This window comes from Brachycentrus maculatus, unplaced genomic scaffold (genome assembly GCF_059751285.1).
Source record: "Brachycentrus maculatus isolate JH-2025_06_01 unplaced genomic scaffold, ASM5975128v1 h1tg001492l, whole genome shotgun sequence".
NCBI lineage: Eukaryota > Metazoa > Arthropoda > Insecta > Trichoptera > Brachycentridae > Brachycentrus > Brachycentrus maculatus.
In genome coordinates, this window is record NW_028282129.1 from 999 (window position 1) to 24,175 (window position 23,177).

The 23,177-nt window shown below is 36.0% G+C and overlaps 4 protein-coding genes across 4 annotated transcripts; 3 read left to right on the plus strand and 1 right to left on the minus strand.

The window, feature by feature from the left end:
• Nucleotides 1-1,606: 1,606 nt before the first annotated feature.
• On the plus strand, nucleotides 1,607-5,691 carry LOC148298923 (serine protease snk-like). Its single transcript, XM_088276518.1, has 6 exons — nucleotides 1,607-1,721; nucleotides 2,807-2,940; nucleotides 3,070-3,210; nucleotides 3,933-4,045; nucleotides 4,631-4,797; nucleotides 5,424-5,691. The coding sequence occupies exons 1-6, from the start codon at nucleotides 1,626-1,628 to the stop codon at nucleotides 5,589-5,591; spliced, it is 819 nt and encodes a 272-aa protein (XP_088132644.1). The 5' UTR covers nucleotides 1,607-1,625; the 3' UTR covers nucleotides 5,592-5,691.
• Nucleotides 5,692-6,592: 901 nt separating this feature from the next.
• Nucleotides 6,593-7,818, plus strand: dbe (KRR1 small subunit processome component homolog dbe). The gene has a single exon (XM_088276523.1). It carries the CDS (start codon nucleotides 6,741-6,743, stop codon nucleotides 7,773-7,775), a length of 1,035 nt encoding a protein of 344 aa, XP_088132649.1. The 5' UTR covers nucleotides 6,593-6,740; the 3' UTR covers nucleotides 7,776-7,818.
• A 126-nt stretch (nucleotides 7,819-7,944) lies between these two features.
• SerRS-m (Seryl-tRNA synthetase, mitochondrial) lies at nucleotides 7,945-10,648 on the minus strand. The gene is made up of 4 exons (XM_088276524.1): nucleotides 9,860-10,648; nucleotides 9,234-9,421; nucleotides 8,745-8,912; nucleotides 7,945-8,582 (listed from the first exon to the last, which is right to left on the minus strand). Exons 1-4 carry the CDS (start codon nucleotides 10,487-10,489, stop codon nucleotides 8,261-8,263), a joined length of 1,308 nt encoding a protein of 435 aa, XP_088132650.1. The 5' UTR covers nucleotides 10,490-10,648; the 3' UTR covers nucleotides 7,945-8,260.
• A 1,400-nt stretch (nucleotides 10,649-12,048) lies between these two features.
• LOC148298926 (DNA (cytosine-5)-methyltransferase 1.L-like) lies at nucleotides 12,049-21,579 on the plus strand. Its single transcript, XM_088276521.1, has 8 exons — nucleotides 12,049-12,411; nucleotides 12,487-12,586; nucleotides 13,450-13,813; nucleotides 14,304-14,517; nucleotides 14,923-17,926; nucleotides 18,361-18,541; nucleotides 20,268-20,449; nucleotides 21,168-21,579. The coding sequence occupies exons 1-8, from the start codon at nucleotides 12,260-12,262 to the stop codon at nucleotides 21,243-21,245; spliced, it is 4,275 nt and encodes a 1,424-aa protein (XP_088132647.1). The 5' UTR covers nucleotides 12,049-12,259; the 3' UTR covers nucleotides 21,246-21,579.
• The last annotated feature ends 1,598 nt before the right edge of the window (nucleotides 21,580-23,177 follow it).

The following is a 23,177-nucleotide window of genomic DNA, read 5'->3' on the forward strand; positions in this document are numbered from 1 at the left end:
AATGTTAAAATTTATATTAACTACCGCGTTTGTAAAATTGTCATTCCAAAATTGATTTTCGAGTCTTACGAACATAAACACGTGGAAATTTAATCAAAAAAATTTAATTAATTAAAAGTCAAAAAGCCTTATCAAAGTAGCCAAAAGTCTTCAAGCGGCCGGTACTTATTGATACCATATGAAGGTTTATCGAAATGTTAAGTCCATACATATAAATATTATGGAAACACTTTTTCACGTTACTTTCACGACAGAACTCAAACAAGTGTTTTTCAAAATTTCAGCAGGAATACATATATATATATATATATATATATATATATATATATATATATATATATATATATATATATATATATATATATATATATATATATATATATATATATATATATATATATATATATATATATATATATATATATATATATATATATATGTATATATATATATATATGTATATATATATGTGTGTGTGTGTGTGGAACCTTTCATAACGAATAACAGAGGAAGAGCAAGTCCTTTTTTCACGACATTCACTTGTAAACCGAGACTTTCGCGGCTTGGGAAGGAGTTACCAAGAGGACCCTCACTTCTGCTTGGAAAACAATTTAGCCAAAGAGTGTTATGAAATGTGATTTTGAAACAGTAAATGTGGAGTTTACAGTCAACGAGATTGTGTCATTAGCCAATATCATGGGACTCGATGTGAATAACAACGATATTGAAGAGCTTGTGAAAGAGTACAGCCAAGAGCTAACCAACGAAGAGCTTATGGAGTTGAAAGCATGGGAAAGTGTTGCGTCGCACATTAAGAAGCATCACCCTAATAAGGAGGTGGCTCATCTTGCTAAAAATTTATTCAATGATAATGCTGTGACACATTTTCGCCAAATTTTGAAGCGTCGGCAAAAACAAATGTCTTTAAACAGTTTTATAGTTAAAAGGGATTAATCATAATTTGTCATAAATTCATATAACTTTCGTTTATTTTCAAAACTAAATAATATTCAATGTTTGTACATTCCTTAAAAATTTGTAAGTAATTTTATTTGAATAAACGTTAAACAAAAAATATATTTAAAAAAATATTGAGTTTTATTTATTATTTTATTGAGCATTATCGTATTTTACATTGATTTGTATGGGTAAAAATGTTTCGCTTAACGAGTTAGATGCTTAGAGGAACGAATACTCGTTATGAGAGGTTCCACTGTATATATTGAAAGCTGTCCCACCGCATGTCCAGATCTGATACAGAAGCATCTAGGCTTCGTGGCAGATCTGCTCTTGCAAAGATTTTTTTTAACTAAGTTGCGAAATTTATTGAAAATGTGAAAAAACATAAAATTATATCCCGATTTTACTGTGAATCTACATTTAAAAGCTTTCAATATACCTGTCACTGCCAATCTAAATAAATACAAGTTTGTAAATCCGTCACCAAATTTTCTAAAAGTACCCCGGTGTAGGCAGTGAAAGGGATTAGTATTTACTTCAGTTAGTCAGCTAGATCCGATTCTGACCCGACGTTGGCCGGTACACAGACGCCCTTAACCCCGACCAGCACAGCAGGTTCCACTGTATATCACTTCATTATCAATGCAAACTTTTGTTACATATGAATGGTTCCAGTTTGCGGTCAATATGACAGAAGTTCTGCAGTCGTCCGCCAAATAATAGGAGGAGAAGAAGTATCAGCTGGCGAATATCCACACATGGTGAGCATTATTCAATTAATATTTTTCTCTTAGTATTATAACGTTGTAACGTAACGTTGTAACTTATTACTGTAATTTTGTCAATTTTACACTCTTATATTTATTTAATATGAGTGATAGTGGTCCCTGAAGAGCAAGAGTGATCACTTTGTCTTCATGTAAATAAATAGCAAGATAACACTGCGTCAATACGATTCAGTGCCCTATGCACCAATGTGTGCGGATGTGGGGTTAGAAGAAGAATAATTCAATTAGTTAATTTGTGTATTTTGTATATTAAAAGCATTGTTAACTTCGTGGTATGGTAATATAACACTCTCCTTATCATTCACTGTTGACATTGTGTAATAATGCTATACCCAGAAAATATAAAGCTGTTATTTTCCATCAGTTTATTGTCAAAAATCTAGAACAAAGTTTGTATTACTGTTATTCTTTATATTTTTTATTTATTTTTTGAAATCTCATCAAAGATGAAGAAGAATATGGAAGTCCGGGCATTTACGGGGCTGACGACCGTCATAGGCTGGTTTAAGTGATCACTTTACACACGTATAACATTCACCAATTCTACCCATTATTGACAACCACACTACTCAAACGGTCGTCAGCCCCTTAAATGCCCAGACTTCCATATTCTTCTTCATCTTTTATGAGATGTAAAAAAATAATATGAAAAATAACTCCTATAATTGTAGATAATCCAAATTTTGTGAAAAAGTATTTGGACACACTCAAAATGTTGTAAATTATTCTACGTGTTTATTTAATAAGATAGGTTAATTTTTTTATGAGAGTTAAAAGTTATTACCTATCTACTTTTTAATGTACGAGGATAGCCTGGCAACGAGGATAGCCTGCAATGACTAGTTGTGGTCGATAGCCTGGAGGGAAAGAGAGGGAGAGGAAGATCCCTACACGATGGACCGATCAAATTAAGGCAGCAGCAGGCACCTCGGTGGTTGGAGTGCTACGTGCAGCGCAGTCAAGGGATGACTGGAGAAGAGTGATCACAACCCTCAACAATGAGGAATAAGACGGAGAATAAGAAGACTTTTTAATGTACTCGTTAATTTATGTTTTAGGCGGCAATCGGGTATATGATAAACATAACTGCAGAGGGCCAGAATAAACAGCAACTTGAGTTTCAATGTGGAGGAACCCTTATATCCAATTTATACGTCCTAACCGCAGCTCATTGTATACGCAATGCAGCCCAGTAAGTTTTTTTCTTTAAAACACCAAAAACTTATCTAACTTGTAACTAGATAGCATAATAATAAGTAAATATATATTATGCACTTTTAATAATATTTAATGGGTTATTAAATTATGCTTTTTGTTACAGGATTCGTCCATATTTAGTGCGACTTGGAACTGTCGCTTTGAATACGACGAACACGAGGGAAACAGATTATCTTGTTGAAGACTTCGTTATTTATCCAGAATATAACAGAGCTAGCAATATACACGATATTGCTCTTTTAAGGTATAATATATGTGTATATATATATATATATATATATATATATATATATATATATATATATATATATATATATATATATATATACATATATATAAATATATATATATATATATATATATATATATATATATATATATATATATATATGTATATATGTATATATATATATATATATATATATATATATATATATATATATATATATATATATATATATATATATATATATATATATATATATATATATATATATATATATATGTAAATATATATATAAATATATATATATATATATATATATATATATATATATATATATATATATATATATATATATATATATATATATATATATATATATATATATATATATATATATATATATATATTAATTCTTTTGCATTTCACAATATAATATAAATACAAGTGCAAAAATTGTATATTATAATATTAAAAAAAGATCCCACAAAGGCATGGCCTGAGTGTGTACCCACACTCAGGCCATGCCTTTGTTATAATTTGTTATAATCATATTTTAGGTTATAGTAAAGGGCACTGTACATATATATATATATATATATATATATATATATATATATATATATATATATATATATATATATATATATATATATATATATATATATATATATATATATATATATATATATATACACATAGTATTTATAGTATTTATTTGTTAATCTTTTTTTCTCTACCAGATTATCCAGGCCTGTAACATTTACTAACAACAAACATCCTGCCTGCTTACATAACGACACGAGTGATCCAACTTCAGATGTGATTGTGGCTGGCTGGGGTACAACAGAAAATGGTTGGTAAATAAATATATTCTGCATATAAATTAAACAAATCTAGAGAATTATTCCAAACATTTACTTTCACTACTATACGCCAAAAATCGCAAAAAACGGTTGTCATTACATTTTTATATTTTTATTTGATAGGGTTTTATATAGTTATATAATTATGTAGCTTGTCCCGGGAAAAATAAAGCTCGTTAAAAAGTGAGTGATGTGTTTTCAATTTAAAGAAAATGAGAAATTTATTTTTGGGGCCATATATTTTACACTGAGAAAATATAAAGCTATTATTTTTCATCAGTTTATAGTAAAATCTCGAGAACAAAGTTTTTTTTCATTATTATTCTACGTGATTATTTAATTAGATTGCTTAAACTTCTTTTTAATTAGAGCTTTAAAAAATACCTTTCTACTTTTTCATTACTCGTTTTACTTATTTAGTAGGTTAAGACGTCTCATTTAATCTTGGCAAGTATGGCAACCCTAAATTTATATGTTTTATTTAACATTTTTATGCTAACGTTTTTACACATTTTATCCTACTATTACTGTATTCGCGGGAATGTTAAATTTTTAATAATATTATTGAATTTCAGCATCCTCATCCAATATTATGCTGAAAACTTATTTGAATATGGTCGATTCTGACAGCTGTTGGAGAAGACACGTCGAAGTTTCCGAAAGATTCGAGAGGAATTACCCAAATGGAATTCCGCCACAAATGATGTGCGCACATAGTTCTAATGGAACCGACACATGCCAGGTTTGAAATTATTATTATTATTTATTTTGCCCGATTGTCGAGTAGGTAGAACGGGGGCGGCTGGAGGCATGGTGCTACAGGCGCATGGTGGGGATTTATCAGTCGGAACGTGTAGGGAACAACGAGGTATTATGCAGGGCTGGGGAGTCTAGATGCTTACTTTATAAAGTAACACAACAGCGAACCAAATGGATAGGCCTTTATATAAAGGTGGAGACTGATCGGAGCATTTCGTCGTAACATCGTTCGCGGCGAGCATAGCGAGCATCCGAAACTATGGATGGAGCGCTCGGCTCGCTATAATGACTGCCTGAATGCTCGCATCGTAACGTGTTACGTTACGACGAAATGTTCCGGTCAGTCACCACCTTAAGACACCCAGGCCTGCTTCTTACGATTGCGGAAAGCATGTACAAAGGCACAAACTACAGAGGACGACCGCTTAAACTACATAGACCAAATTATCTGCGACATAGCGCTGAAGCGGGTACGCCAAATGAGCGGAGTATGGAGACGGGTGGAGACTGACCACGAAAGAAGCAAACCAATCATCACCTCATATTGTAATCCACGAAGTTATGCGTTGATACAATTTAGATTTTTATACTGTCACTTTTGGTTTTTAGGGAGATTCAGGAGGACCTCTCAAAATCAAATTAGAACAACAAAACATTTTCGCTGTTGTTGGAGTCACGTCGACAGGAAGAAGATGCGGAGGGAATGTTCCTGGCATCTATACACGCGTATCATACTATTTGGATTGGATAATGTCAGAAATCGACAAAGAATCGTAACCATTTTTAAATGTAATACGTGTCTTGTATTTTGTAATAAATTTATTAAAAAATTCAATGAAATTAAAATTAAAACAAACAAAAAAAATTGTTTACAAAATAGCTTTTCACTGCTTATTCTAATGTTTCCTCTCACGACCGTTTTTCACCTATTTTTTTTCAAGTTTCGACATCGTGAAACGTTTTCTTCTAAAATTTACTGAGCTTTTTCAAAATTGAAACTTTATTTTTTACTTCAAAATTTCATGCCGACTTTTTGACCGTCGAAACTTTTTGCGATCTTATGTACGCATTTTTGGTAATTCCTCCATTTCCTTTCTTCTCCTTAGTTTGTAGCGCGTTAAATACGTATGAGATACTTGTATCTGTATTTATACAAAAAATTGTCTCATCACGAAAACTCCATACTAAAAAAACCTGTTAGGCCAGTCCTGACTTTTTGTATTAAAAATTTATCCCTTACCCAATCAAAAACTGCTTTAGCGATCGTTTTTTGATACATGGGTCTTGAACAATGGTAATTTACTAAAAAAATATAGTAACATATTGTATACTTATTATTTTATGTAATCCTGAATTTGTTTTAAGAGAGACAAATCTAAAAAAAAACTTTGTTAAATGTAAAAGACAAAATACAGAAATATATTTTTTTAAATTATCATTTTAGAAAATATGAACATCTTTGCGCAATGGAATTTCAATTGTGTGTACGTGTATTATTTTCAATCCGAACTTTTAGCTGTTGTTTCTAAATAATTCATATGCTTAAAAGAAAACTTTGTTTGTAGAATAAGCGAAGAATTTGAATAACTGTTTTCATCTGTTTTTAATTTTTTTTTAAAGATTATCCCTAAATTCCATGAAACATCTAACGAATAATGTAAGCCGTTTCCTATTTACCGATCATTTTTCATTCAAATGCGTAGGTAGGTACCAACGCAACCTACTAATAAATATAGGAGGCACTGTACACATATCCATGTGTACCAATATAAAAAATAGTCTTCCATAATAGAATAATATTCAACATAACCTTAAAAGTTGCCTGACGTTTGATTTTTATTTCAATTGAGCTTTTGACTAAACATCAGTTTTATCGGAAAAGAATTACCTGTTTGATTATTTTTTGAGTAAAGACCTATTTTTAAAATGTCTGATTCTGACGACGAAGCTGGACCAGTGCAATCGGGTCCTATTGACAATGCGTGGGCTATGAAAATACCAAAATTCAAACCAGAAGATAATCCTCACAGGCTATTAGAAGAAAGCGCTTTCGCCACATTGTTTCCTAGTTACCGCGAAAAATATCTTCGACAAAGTTGGCCTCTGGTTCAGAAATCCCTAAGTGAGTATTTTATCACAGCGGAACTAGATCTTGTGGAAGGAAGTATGTCTGTGAAAACTACCAGGAAAACATGGGACCCATATGTAATAATCAAAGCTCGTGACATGATAAAACTACTATCGAGAAGTGTACCATTCGAACAAGCAGTCCGAGTCCTTCAGGACGACATCGGTTCAGACATCATTAAGATTTCTTCGTTGGTCAGTAATAAAGAAAAATACGTTAAGAGAAGGCAGAGGTTGATTGGACCGAACGGTTGTACGTTGAAATCAATCGAATTACTCACCAACTGTTATGTACTCGTTCAAGGAGGCACTGTTTCCGCGCTAGGGCCATATAAAGGGCTAGTACAAGTGAGGCGGATTGTGGAAGACACCATGAATAACATTCATCCAATATACAATGTCAAGGCCCTCATGATCAAGAGAGAACTAGCCCGGGATCCCAAGTTAAAGAACGAGAGTTGGGAAAGATTCCTTCCCAAGTTTGCAAGCAAGAACCTCAGTAAAAGAAAGCAGCCTAAAAATAAGAATAAAAAGAAGCCCTATACTCCATTCCCCCCGCCGCAGCAGGAGAGCAAAGTGGACATGCAGCTGGCTTCCGGCGAATACTTCTTGGCAGATGAACAGAGGAAGAATAGATTGCAAAAGGAGAAGGAAGAAAAGCACGCTGTTGCAGCCAAGGCACGCCAGGAGAGGAGGCAGAAAGACTTTATTCCACCGCCTGAAAAACCTAAAGAATCCCAAAAGGGCACGACTCAAGCAAAACTAGACGTAAAAGCATTAAAAGCAAAAATGAAAAAAGTTTCAAAAGGACAAAAAGTTAAAAATGCAAAATAAAACATGTTCTTTTACTCATTAAAACTATTTTTACATAAACAAATTTTGTTTTTATTTTATAAACAGTAAAAATAACGTCAGCACAAGGTATAAGGTAAAATCAAAACAGTAAAATATTCAATAATTAAAGAATTCCCTATTGTATTTTTAGTCTTCAATGAACTTTTTTTTGAGTGGTCACCACCTTTTTATGTGCGCTAGATAATCACTTGGAAAATAGACATTTCGTAAGTTAAACTAAAATTAGCGAAGGTCTGTTCCACTTAGGGAGGTGAATCGACAAACATCTAATTATCAATTTGCATGATCACCTTCAACCCTGTCCTTGATATGTGTTATAAACCTTCAAACACATTAAACTAGTTTGTTTTACTTAAAGTTTAATACTTTTCAAATAAACAGGAGACAATATCATTTGTGGTCCATAAATGCAAAAACTTGGATAATATTAAGGCAAAGTCACAGATTAATAAAATTACATAAATCTATTTCATTGCTTTAATTATTTTTAAACTTGGAATATCTTTCTTTTTCTTGGCAATGTATTGTTTTCCTGACATGTATTTCTGCAGAACGTTTGGTATGGCAACCTTGCCATCTTTCCTTTGGTGAGTTTCAAGGATGGCAATAAGCATTCTGGGGACAGCGCAGGCAGTGCCATTCAATGTGTGGACATATCTAGATGTTCCTTCATTGGACGAGTACTTTATGTCGAGTCTTCTTGCTTGATAATCTGTACAGTTGCTACAACTTGAGATTTCACCAAACTGTTTTCGGCCTGGCATCCATGCTTCTATATCATATTTTCTAAAAAAAAAAATCAATGAATTGAAAAATAAACTTTTTACAACTACAATCATTTCTTTTTGATTGCTTGAGTTTTACACCAGTTACATATAACCATTTTTTCTAAATAAAGTGCTATAATGTGTGCTCCCAAAACTATTATAAGGTTTAAAAATAATTTACCTGTATGCTGGAGCTCCGAGTTCATGTGGAGGCATATCTAATACTCTCATATGTAAGCCAAGATTTGTAAAGATCTCTTCCTCGATAGAGCGAAACTCTTCGAGAAGGGTTTCAGAACCCTCGGGACAAGCTACACCAAACATCTCCACCTTTGTGAATTGATGAACTCTGAAAGAGAAAATTAAACATTAAAAATTATTGAGAAAATACATTTGCAGTAATTAGATTCGTAGGATAGTATGGACAATGAAGCCTATAGTGTAGTAAGAGCATTTAAGAACTGTTCAATTTAAGGATAAAATCCATAACATATTTTTTTTTAAATACTACCTCAAGGCCACTTCACTGCGATTGAGTTGGGGAAAAGAAAATTGTTGAAATGATTAAGCAAAAGAATATGTTTTTGTTTTTTTTTCCGAAGATTCTCTCACTCTCGCTGTTTTTATTGCTGGTGGAAGAGTATTCTAAGAAAGTGACTTAGATATTTACCTATATATTCCTCTTTGTTCTATAACATTAGAACTTTCCGCCCTATAGCACCTACTTACTGCAGCCAATTTAAGTGGTAAACTCATTGCTTCATGTTCTGTGTGCATTAAGAGTCCAGCTAAAGACATTTCAGCTGTTCCTGAGAGGCATTGTTCCGCTCCATGGTGTGATGAATCCAGAGAATAAACCTAAGGTATTAAAATTTATTTATTTATAGGAAATTAGTTGGTATTCATGATTCAATAATGATTTAATTATGTAGTGTAGATAACTTTAAATTTACCTCTATTTGTTGAAAAAAATCTTTTCAGTATCATTGACTACACAATAATGATCGACAACTGGTTCAAAAATGTCATAGTGTTGAATGAAAGTTAACAATATCTGAACTACATAGTTAGAGCATTACAATTTCATTGTTATTCCAACCCACGGGGACAGATATCCCTGAAGAAATAAACCTGTTAAATGTTCTTTTAACTGAGTTGAATTTGTCATGATTCAAATTTTTTATTAGAACATTTAATATAATGTAATATATGTATATTGAAAGAGAATATCAAGGCACTTATTTATAATATTAAAATGAACAACATTTTAGAAGTATGCTCTGTAAAAATAATTACCTGAGTCCTTTCACCAGTCGTGGTCATCCCGCAAGATTCAATAATATGACTGGGTAAGATATCGGGCACTGACACTAACTGAAATCCTTTGTCTAATAAACAACTAACGGAATATTTAATTAACGCCTCCTCGAGCTCAGCTAAATCACACATGAAGTAATAACTCCGGTGCCCAGTCATCGGGCCAAGCTGATCAGTCCTCATTATGTTAAAAAACCTGACAATATCCGCAAACTCAAATGGCTCAAAACCTTCATAAATGGGTTTATTGTTGATGTACTTTACAACCTTAGGATCCATGCCATAGTCTTTCACAAGAGTGTGCGTTTCATTTGGTATTTTCCTCGCTTCTTCGTATAATAATTTTTCCAATTCATCTGTGGGTTTACTGCTATTTTTCGCCGTTAAAAACTCTTTATAAATGCTTCTAACCCTAGAAATATCGCCCACGCCTTTGCGATTTTTTATATTAGATTCGATTTCAGACAGATTTTTATCATCACATAAGTAAGAAAAATCAAATCTCATACAATCCTTCGTAAATGTAGAACATCGTCTGCTATTGGAGAACGATGAAAATAACCTAACTTTATAAAATGAGTTTGACAACAATTTACAAACGTTCATCATAAATTTTATGTAGTACCGCGAAACAATAAAACGGATTTATTCAAAGAACTTGTACCTATTTAATATGACATAATTTATGAATAGTTAAATGAAAAATTATGTGATGTGACATTTCATGATTTCAAATTCACACTGACAGCTGACAGCTAGCAGGACGTCGATTCCATACGGAACCTAGATTAATACTCTGAACTTAGTTAATAGTTATAACAACGTTATGTAGATAACTTTTACTTGATTTATTTGCAGTACAATTTTTTTTTATCTGCAACTTGAAAATTCTGACAACGGAAATTCTGAAAACGGGTTAAAATATTTTGAGTCATTATAAATAAAAATCCAGAAATAAAATTAATGTTATCTACACTGCGTAAGTAGATAATTCTTTTACTTCTGCACGGAATCCCAGCCCGTCCATGTATATGGTCTTTGTCAGCTGTATCCAAACCTATTTATAAACTGCCGTGGTGTAATGGTTAGCGTATTTAGTTACCGTGCTAATTCCCACAGGGGGGGAGTGAAAATAAATATTAGTGCATTTACCCTCTAATATTTATTTAATCTTAATGAACTGGTACAAGAAGCGCAGTAACGATCTAGATAACACTGCATTAACATGAAGCAGTGTCCTATGCACCATTGGGCGCGGATAAGGGCTAGAAGAGAGAAAGAAAATAAATTTACTTTTTCACACTTCCTTCGAGTGGTTAGATGGCATATTATAAAGACATATCATTTAGGGGGACCCGGGGTGGAACGGGGTGCCGGGTGGAATGGGAAAAGGCTCTCATCTGTAGTGGGGTGGTGAGGATGCAAGACAATTGTATTTTATCACTCAATAGCCGGCCGCAACTCATTACATTTAGTTAGTGTCAGTGCTGCACTGCACCATATCGCAATATTCTAAACGTACTAAAATTTACGCAACATTTGTAAATCGCTGCTGTAGCCTTCCAATGTATATCGTGTAATTTTTAAATTCTATTTAAATGATATTTAGTCATGTGTTTCGTCGTGAAGTCTTGCATGTAATATGATGCATATAACGTGTAATATCATTTTTTAAATCATTTTATTCGACATCAAATACAAACATTCCTAATGGGGCAGAACGGGGTGGGGCGGAATAGGATATCCAATTGAACCCTAGAATTTTCGTAAATTACTACATACGGACTCATTAACTATGTTCTAACCAAGACAGTGATAATGATGATTCTGCACCTCATAAATAATTAATTATAAGTCAACTTATACGTGTACTCAGGTATGGGGCAGAATGGGAAAATTATACTTTCGTTTTTGTTTAATGTTGCATATTATAGTTTTTAAAATATTTTTCTTACATAAAATTGTCAAAAAATAACTAAACAATGAGAATATAAACAAAATCCAAGCATTTTTTTCAAATTCATCATCAAATTTCACATCAAAGATTAGGTACCCCGTTCCGCCCCGGGTTCCCCTATCTAGTAGGCATTGATTATAGACACTTATATATAAGTTTTGTTTTTGGTTCCGTTTTGCACTCTGCACTATTTTTCCCGCGATTTAGTTTTGCTGTCAAGCTGTCATTGCTCGTCTTTGTTCTTTGTTGGTGTGTGCCGCGATCTTGGTTTCTTAAGTGTACAGTTTTGGTGTTATTAAGCGATTTTGTCAAGTATTCATATTGCAGCTGTCTCTACCGCTATTCTTATTTTCACAAGTACCAAAATTCGAATGGCAACACAAAGATATTTATTTTAAAATTTTCATAAACAATAAAATATAATGCCGGTCGGTACGGGTACGACTCGATTGTCAAACAAAAAATCTGACGTATCCCCTGTGAAATCATCCCCCACAACGTCGATTAAGCCTACCAAAAGAAGCTTGACTTCTGATGAAAATCAACGATCCAATGAAGAGAATACTCCAACAAGGTTGGTACAAAGCAATGTTTTCGTGGACCATTTTGTTTTTCGCGGGAAATACTTATATTTCCTCTTATTTTTCAGGAAGACTAGAAAGTCGGCTATCCAGTCCGGTGTGAAGCAGCCGACTCTGACAGAAATGTTCAGTAAAAAACGCCCGCGGGAACCTTCCGAAGATGATGAGGTAATTGCAGATAAATTATACTTATTAGCCTAAAAGTCAATAATTTGCAGTTGAGGCCACAAGTCTGACTCTTCTTGATCTACCTAAATGGAATTGTGCTAACTAGTATTGCAAGTAGTTTTTGGTTGTCGGCCTCCATAGTGTAGTGGTAAGCGCGCTAGGCTACCATGCTGGGGGTTCCGGGTTCAATTCCCAAGAGGGTCAAAATAAATATTAATGATTTTTCTTTGTAATATTTATTTGGATTTATTTGTCCATCTCCGTAGTGTAATGATCAGTACGCTCGGCTACCGTACTGGAGGTCCCGGGTTTGATTCCCAGGGGGGGTCAAATAAATATAAGTGATTTTTTTCACTCTGATATTTATTCAATATCACCCCAGACTGGTACCTGAAGCGGAGGAGTGATCACCTTTTCTTCATGTGTTAATGATCAAGATAACACTGCATCAATACATTGCAGTGCCCTATGCACCATTGGGTGCGAATAAGGGTTAGAATTACACTTCGGACAGTAAAGATATTTTTACCAGTTCGGTCGATTTATACTTGAGGACGGGAAGGGTATTTTTACCTTCTGTGCCGGCCTCATTTCAAAGGCAGAAAAGAAGGAATTATTCATGTTTTTATATGAATATTATATACAATCCCTATGTTAAGGTTTATACCATATATACATAATCATCAATTCTTGTCATCAGCGGTCCACAGGCATAAAAAATGCCCTCTAAAATGTATACCTTAATGCTATAATTGTTATAGAATGAATGCCATTTTAATAGATGCTATAATGTATTTATTTTATACATTTTTACCTGAAAATTGTCATTTTTCTTCTAATTTTAATCTGTGTTTTTTTTCTAGCGGGCAGTTAAAGTGAAGATCAACGATGAAAGTGTATCAGAAGTATCTGTAAAAACTCCCGAGAAAATTAATGAAAATGAAATTAAGAAAGAACAGACCAAATCAGAAGACGCAAAAGTAGAAGAAAAGGACCCAGTTGGCGAAGATGTTAAGAAAGATAACTCTGAGGATGTTAAGAAGGATAAAACTGAGGATGATAAGCCAACAGATGAGAAAAAAGAAGAAATCGCGGTAGAGGTGCAGAAGTGCGCCAGCTGCTGTCGGATTCTAGATGACCCCGAAGTCAAGTATTACCAAGGACATCCACAAGACTCGATTGAAGAATACATTGCTCTTACTGATGAGAAGTTGGTCCTGACTACGAGTAAGTGGTTTTTTCCTACCATCGTGCAATTTTATTTAAAATTACGTTGTCTGACTAAATAGGTAAGGTTCTATTATAAATAAGACAAAAATAACAATTATTATTAGGAACGTACAAAGGAATAAATTTATACAAAGAAAATGTTAAGATTTATAATAGAAAAGCAATATGGCAAAATCAGACAAAAATTTGATTAACGGGACCAACAAAATACTTTGATATAACCATTAAGCGCCCTTGATGTAGTATTTTACGAAAATGGCGCTATAAGAATAATTACAATTTATTATTATCATTATTAACACATTGTTGGCGGGCAGTTTTTTCATCACAAGTAACCGCAAATTGAATTCCGATCTGTACAATATTTTTTGGCATCTCGCACTCTACCAAAGGTAAGCAAATAGAACGCTTATAAGCGTTTCCCGCTTATTCTCCAGTTAGTGAGATGAAAATTTTTCTACTACATTTAAAATGATGTGTTAATTAGGTGATGAAGGAGATATAATGGAGAGGCCGCACGTGAACATCACTGGATTCACAATATACGATCGAGAGGGCCACCTGTGCCCCATCGACGGGGGGCTCGTGGAGTCGGACGTGCGCCTCTTCATGTCCGGCTACCTCAAGTCCATCTGCAGCGACTCTCCGGATATCGACTCCGAATCTCTGCCTGTTAAAGACGTCGGACCTATTGTGGAATGGTAACTTTAAATATCACAAATTGCCTTAATGAAATGAAAGATTCTGCGTTAGAATCTGATAAACTACATTATTTGAATTCTGATAAATACTTCAAATTTGAGGAAAAAAGTAATCTAGAATTCTAAATAAAATTCCAAAAAAATAATTGTCCAACAGTAACAAAAATACCAAAAAGTATTTTTTAGTTAGTACGTAGACTTAAAAAAATAAATATCTGCATTTATTTGTTTATTTAGAATTTTTCATATTTTAATCCCTTAAATTGACAATACTTATTTCTAGAATTTAAAAAATATTATATGGTTTAAAAAAATTGTGAACGATTTTTTTTATTAATCTATATTTCATATAAAGACAATCAAATACTTTTGTTTGGTTTGATTTAATAATATCAATCTTTTCAGGGGAATACACGGCTTCGATGGTGGTCAGCAAAATTGCATAACAATCTCCACGGAATTCGGAGAGTACAATCTGCTGAAACCTAGTGACGATTACGCTTGTCTCATGGGAGATTTCTATGAAAGAATTAGGATTAGCAAAGTTACCATCGAGTACTTGGAGGAATTCCATTACTTGCAGCCGACATACGAAGACCTCCTTCTGGTCATCAAGGAGAGCTCCATCCCGGAACTTAATGATAAAATGATGACGGAGGAGATGTTACACAAGCACGCTCGGTACATATGCGACCAGGTCGTCAGTCTGGAAGTAGATGACGAAGACGAACCGCCACTCATCACCCTTCCGTGCATGAGGGAACTTATCAAACTATTCGGCATTAAATTTGGCAAACGGCAAACCAAACCGAAACTCCAGCACAAGAAGAAGCCGGCGGCGACTTGGACTAAAGCCACTACGACCCCTCTGGTCAGAAACACCTTCGAGATGTTCTTCTCCAACCAGTTGGAGCAGCAAGCCGAGAAGGACTTGATTCTTAGAAGGAAGAGGTGCGGCATCTGCGAGGCGTGCCAGCTCCCCGACTGCGGGAAGTGCAACGCCTGCCGCGCCATGGGCAAGTTCGGAGGCTCGGGCAAGACCAAGAAGGCCTGCGTCCAGAGGAACTGCCCCAACATGGCCGTAGAGCAAGCCGAGGAATCCGACCCCGAGGACGAGGAGGAGTACAGACAACTCTCCGAGAAGAACCTCTCCGACCCGACCGAAGACGGAGTCCCCGTGAAACTAACGGGTGCCGGAATCAAGAACATCCAATGGATAGGTGAACCCGTCAAAGTAGAGATGAACAAGAGTTATTACGAAAAGGTCCTCGTCAATGATCTGGAAATTGAAATAGGGGACTTCGTCATGGTAGATACTCTGTCTGCAAATATTCCTCACCTTATCACAAAAGTTACTTACATGTGGAAGGAAGCCATGACCCCGAGAGCTGGTTTTTTCCACGGGCAAGTGTTCTTCAGAGCTAGCGAGTCTGTATTGGGAGAGGTGAGCGACGCGAGAGAAGTGTTCCTGGCTGATCGCTGCTGTAACGGAGCTCCCCTATCCTCCATATTACGCAAAGCGACAGTAGAGAAGAGAGAAGTTGCGGCCGATTGGTTCAATCTCGGCGGAGAAGAATCTCCCGAGGACTTCCTAGAAGATGATGGTAAAAATTATTTCTACCAAAAGTTCTACGACAAACTCTACGCTCGGTTCGAGGATCTTCCTGCGGATCCGCCTTGCGCCAATGAGGCCAGAAAACATAGATTCTGTCCATCTTGCGAAAGAAAAAGCAAGAAATACGCCTTGAATATTCCGAAAGTAATTAATAAATTAGATGTAAAATCGGAATCTGTCAAAGACTCCAATAAATCCGAGTGGGAAGTCGTCAAGTGGAAAGATTTCGAGTTCAAGAAGGGAGGTGCCGTTTTCCTGAAACCGGGAACCTTCAAATTGAAAAACTCACGCCTCGAAGAAAATGCAGTCAAAACTAAACTGGAGAAAGTAGATGAAGCGATATACACGGAATATTATCGGAAAAGTGACTCGATGAGAGGATCCAATGTGGATACTGTGGAACCCTTCTGTGTCGGGTATATCGACGCCGTTCTCGCCAGAGGAGAGGGGCCACTCATCAACCCGCAAGATATTTACCTGAAAGTTAACGTTCTATATCGTCCGGAGAATACATCCAAGGAAGACTACTCGGAAGATGATCTAAACATGGTTTACTGGTCTGAGGAACAGAAGGAAATTCAATTCTCCGCTGTCATGGGTCCTTGTAAACTCATGCATATCGACAATCTCCCCGATGATATGTCTCTGTCAGAATGGTCGGCGCAGGATTTCAGCCGGTTTTACTTCCGCCAAGCTTACAATAAGGCAGAAGGCAAGTTTACCGAAGTGACTGACGTGGCCAAAACTGTGGGCAGCCTCGGAATAAAGAAAGGGAAAATGAAAGGCAAAGGGAAGGGTAAGGGCAGCAAAGTTGAAAGTGTTAAGGTCGAAGATATTAAAATAAAGCCGTTGAAGACTTTGGATGTGTTTGCCGGTTGCGGCGGACTTTCCGAAGGGCTTCATCAGTCCGGGGTTGCCGTCAGTCACTGGGCCATCGAGCAGATGTCCGCGGCGGCTCGCGCCTATCAACTGAACAACCCCAAGTGCACGGTGTACACGGAAGATTGCAACGCCCTCCTCAAGGCTGCTCTGGAAGGAAGCAGCCACAGTGCCGAGGGTTTGGCTCTGCCCGAGAAAGGAGAAGTAGAACTCCTGTGCGGCGGTCCCCCGTGCCAGGGCTTCTCGGGGATGAACCGGTTCAACTCTCGCGAATATTCAAATTTCAAAAATTCTCTCGTCGCCTCCTATTTGTCTTACTGCGACTACTATCGTCCCAAATACTTCATCCTCGAAAATGTGCGTAATTTTGTAGCGTTCAAAAAAGGCATGGTTCTGAAGTTGACGTTGAGATGCCTTTTGAAGATAGGATACCAGTGCACGTTCGGGGTTGTCCAGGCGGGTAACTACGGAGTCCCGCAGACTAGGAGACGTCTCATCATCCTGGCTGCGGCTCCGGGATACACCCTCCCCCTCTATCCTGAGCCTACGCACGTGTTCAGCCGCAGAGCCTGCACGCTGTCAGTAGCCATCGACGGGAAACGCTTCAACTCCAATATTATTTGGGATGAATCGGCTCCAAGGAGGACATGCACCATTAGGGACGCGATGAGCGACCTGCCGTTCATATCCAACGGGGCTGTCAAGCCCGAAATGGAATACGGCTCCAACCCGGCCAGTGACTTCCAGAGAATGATCCGTAGCAAGGACCCATCAGCGAGACTTCGAGATCACATATGCAAAAATATGGCACCTTTAATCCAAGCGAGGATCGCCAGAATTCCGACTACTCCCGGATCTGACTGGAGAGATCTACCCAATCTTGCCGTAACATTATCAGATGGCACACGATCCAAGGTAATCAAATTATTTATTTATTTCAACTAAAGAGTGAATTTGCGAAGAAAAAAAAACACTGTGTCGTGGTTCTAACTACGCTAAATCAGTCTACAAATCCATTTTTCCATATATTACTGCACTTTCCTCACTTCAATACTGCTGTCAGTCCATGAATAAGTGTAAAAATGAGATTAATATTCTCTACATTTTAAACGACTCTTTTTTACTCTTCTTTTGCCCTACCCATAGTTATTTAGCTCATTACACAGTAACTATCAAAAGCCGACTAGTCAGCTTTTCGCTGCCAACCGTAATCGACCAAACACCAACTAGGCAGTTTTTCTGATATCAATTCAATGAAATTTATTCAATCAATAATAAAATCCAATTTTACAATTGATACTATTTTACATTGGTAAATAAAGTGTTAAAAATATCTTTCAATTGACCAGGTCCTGCAGTACCGCCATCCCGACATAAAGAATGGGCGAGGGGTGAATGGTAGCCTTCGCGGGGTGTGTGCGTGTGCGTCACGCCGCCCGTGCGACCCCCACGACAAGCAAGACAACACACTCATCCCGTGGTGCCTGCCCCACACCGGGAACCGACACAATAACTGGGCCGGACTATACGGTAATTTTTTTTCAAATATTTTTTTTTTTCATCACTGATTCTACATTTAGTTGTTCCTGATGGGACATGAGTTTACACTTAGGAGAAAGTGCACTAAGCGCATCGACTCCATTTAACAAATTGGAGTTACATTCACTGTCGCTGTATTGAGAAAAACTCACTTTTGTAGGGAAAGTGCCAAATTAAAAACCCTACGCGAAATCTATGGGAAAAACACTATGCGAAGTTAAGATATTTCACACTTCACTTCACTTATGATATTTTATAAAGTTTTTTTTATAGAATTAGAAATTACATTTGTGTCTCAAATGCACCATTTAAAATTTAAACCAAAAGTTTTAAAGTATGTTGGAAAATACACCACTTAAAGAATATGGTCCGATATAAAACAATGAAATTATTCATAAATTCATAACTCTGTGCGTGTATGTATTCTATGGTTGATTGGCCAGTTTATATGCCGATATATCTGATATTTGACTGCCTCCATTGTGTAATTGTCCCTGAAGCACAGAATCGTATTAACGCAGTGTTATCTTGTTACTTGTCCGCCTCCGTAGTGTAATGGTCAGCACGCTCGGCTACCGTTCTGGAGGTCCCGGGTTCGATTCCCAAGGGGGGTAAAATAAATATAAGTGATTTTTTCACTGTCATATTTATTCAATATTACCCTGGACACTGGTACCGGAAGCGGAGGGCTGATCATCTTTCCTTCATGTGTAAACGATCAAGATAACACTGCGTTTATATGACGCAATGCCCTATGCACCATTGGGGTGCAGATAAGGGTTTTATTATTATTATTATCTTGTTACTTACGTGAAGGCAAGGTGATCAATCCTGCGCTTCATGTACCAGTCTAGGGTAATACGGAATAAATATTAGAGTGAACAATCAGCAATTGTATTTATTTTGACTCCCCCCCCCCCGGGAACCAAAATGTTAGCCAAACGCGCTAACCACTATACATAGTACTACTAAAAATATATTTTTTTTATATAAATTTTGACCTTTTAGGTATGTTTCATATGATTACTGAACAGATAATTTATAGTAGTCTTCCATCGTTAATTTCAGTAGCGGGTCACCTACGGTGCCAAAAATGTTGCCATTCTTGTTTGTATTCATATTATTTATTTTTTTTTCATGTATTTAAAAAGGTGTGTTGAGATGGTTTGGGCATGTGAATCGAATGAGTTAAGAAAGGATAGTTAAACAAATTTATGAGGCGAATGTGGTTGATAATAGCAGCAACGAAAGACCGAGGAAACCTTGGCATCATAAGAATTTCAATTCCTTGAAAGTGGTCAGGTCAGGAGCCTGAATAAGTCAGGAGTGTGTATGTATGAGAAGATGTATGAATGTGGAAGAGGCGAAGATTGTGTGCAAAGACAGATTGGTATGGCATTCTATTCTCTCTGCCTACCCCTGCGGAAGCAGCATGATAGTTAGTTAGTTATATTTATTTTTCCATCACAGCGTACTTTCTCAACCTTTCACGTCATGTGACCTTCTATAAAGAAAAAAAAAATACTTGGTGACGCTTGGGAAACAATACACCATAACATCTTCTTTATCCATGTCCGCTCCCTAGGTGGAGCAAATGGCCAACACGAGACGTCTCCAAGTCGCTCTGTCACGCGCCATCTCCTTGGTTTCCTCAACATAGTTTGTGATATTTACCTATATGTATGTAGATTGTATATGTATTTTGAATTGACTGCAGGTCGAGTCTCGTGGGATGGCTACTTCAGTACGACAGTAACCGATCCTGAGCCAATGGGTAAACAGGGGCGCATTCTGCATCCGGAGCAGCACCGAGTCGTGTCAGTCAGGGAGTGCGCCCGCTCGCAAGGCTTTCCGGACACATACACATTCGCAGGGACCATACAAGACAAGCACAGACAAGTCAGTTGGCATTCCTTAACCTCGTATATTCATGACATTAGATTTAGGGCAAGACGTCGCCTGCACCACTCATTAACTTATGCTCAATCGGCTCCGCGTGAGATGTGTTAACATTGCATCAATTGGACGCAGACCTCTATGCACCATTGAGTAATGGCCAGTAGTAGTTGTCGTATTATATGAAAGCTAGGTGACCTATAGTCCATATTCTTGCATGTTAGCAGTACACTGCTAATATGCGAGAAACATGTGTTATAAGTTCTATATCGTTCAATAAATTTTCGGTTTAACTAATATATATTTTTTTAGAAAATTGACTTAATTCATTTACATATTATTCATCCAAAAGTGTTACATTCCTTTCAATGCTCCTCTAACTTTCCAATGCTTTTTTTTTATAGAACGATTTGTCTTTGCTCTCAAAATATCTCATGCCCTCGGTTTTGCTAATTCATTTTAACCAAATTTCTTTTCCTGGAACATTTCTTTGATGTCTGCAAAAGACTGTCAAAAACTTCAAAAAGTCACTGAGTGGTGAATCAATTTAATCATTGTTTACTAACTTTGACTTGTGATACGGGGCATATTCTCAATGAAACAGAACTTTTTTTCTTAGTTACATGCTTATCTACAAACACGGATATACAACCTAGATTAGAGGTTAATGTATATATATTAATATAGTTTTATGTGGTTAATGTATGTAAATATTTTTCAGATTGGAAATGCTGTCCCACCCCCGTTAGGAGCTGCTCTCGGACGTGAAATCAAAAAGGCGCTCATTACCAAAGTTTAAACTAACATTATAAGACAAGTTAGCCACTTAATGCTGGGGGTTTTTTTTCATTATTGGTAAAATCTTTTTTTTGGTTCAAAATAAAAATAATACTGTTCAAATTCATATTTTTTATACATCAAGACTTGCTGTACTTACCACACATCATAGTGGAATTTTCACACACCTTAAGCATTAAGTGATTAAACACTTTTAGTTAACCTTACTTTAATTTCTGCATATTTATACGTTTTTTTTTTTAACTATGTTACCTTCAATTTAATCGTTTGTGTTTTTTTTATGTTCTCATATCCCATAATTATGACATTTAAGAATACATTTAAGGTACTACATACCTATATTTATTTTATTGAACTTAAAAACTAAATCTAACCTCCAATGCCCACATATCGAAATATGACATCAATGTCACAACAGACACAAAGTATCTTTATACAAAGGTAATATGGAAGTCAAGAGGCATTTACAAGACTTAGGACCTTGCCTAGCTGACTAACACATGTAGTTGGGCGCTTCGAACAATAGACTAGCCTATATCGGATGTTTTCGCGATTACAGTAGAATCGCGATATAAGTAATCGCGATATATCGAAAAATGACGTATATCGAAAAAAAAAACCAAATTTATTCCCTAAAACTAATTTTTCATACAAAAATGCATTTATATAACGAAATCCCGTTATTATGTATAACAAAATCACTTTTGTCCCGTACGAAAAAGTGCCAATACATTTAAGTAAATTTATAACAAATAAAAAATGTTATGATAAAAATATTTCAAAGCCGCGCCGCCGCGGCGCCGCGCGGAAATAAAAAATATTAAGATAAAATTATTCAAGCCGCGCCGCCGCATGCGGATGGTTTTATGGCGATTTTTAAAAGTAATTCAATACAATATCCCATCAGCTTGAGTAATTAGTAATTAGAGTCAATGAGTCAGTGAAATGATTTACTTTAGCAATAATAATTCTTTAGTTGTGTCGCCTACTTTCAAAATCTGCTAGATCCAGTTTTATAAGATTTTAAAATAAATACTCCATCGGAATGCCAGTTGTGGTTTTTATTGTTCAAAATTTTTAAATACTTGAAAACCCCGCTAAAAAATACTTAAAAACAGCGTTGTATTTCAAATTCCGATATATTCATGAAACTTGCCTTCTGACCCATATCCGTCAATCAGAGAGCGGAGATAGGTCAAAAGTTAAGATGACGTCATTATCGATTTGTGTCTCGTGTTTTTTTTTGAGTACTGAAAAACTTTCCAAAAAAATGGGAAAATTCTCTATTTTAAAATATTTTATATAAAGATAGACAAATCTTTGAAACATAAATGTTATCCGGAGAATTTGGATTTTTTTTGTAAAATCGACTTATATGGATCTGGCGGATTTTGAAAGTAGGCGAAGTAGTTATAATCTCTCTTCTTATTTCAATGAAATTATTTCTGTAGGCCATAAAAATTCTCAAGTATATTCTCTCCCATAATCAGTCCACCTGCTTATCTCAATGGTAGACAATAATAATTCTCAAATTACAATCCATCTTTTTATCTCAATGAAATGATTCTGTTGACAATAATAATCCTCAAATTGCATCCGTCTTTTATCTACATCGTAAGGGCATTTGTCCACTACACGGAATAATTTTACCGTCCGTCCGACACGTCAGTTTGCGTTTTAAAACGACGATTTTACGATCGAATTTACGCGCAACGTGTTCACGCACCGATCAAGAGCTCCGATCCGAAGAAAGATGGACAAAAGCACAAGCCAATCCAAGCCAAGCCAATCGTCATTTTAAAACGCTAACTGACGTGCCGGACAGTAAAATTACACGGAATTTCGGGCAGTGGACAAGCGCCCTAAGTGGGGCGTAGTGTCGGGTAAGACAATCTGCACACTATTGGACTAGCGGAGTAACGTGTTACGACGT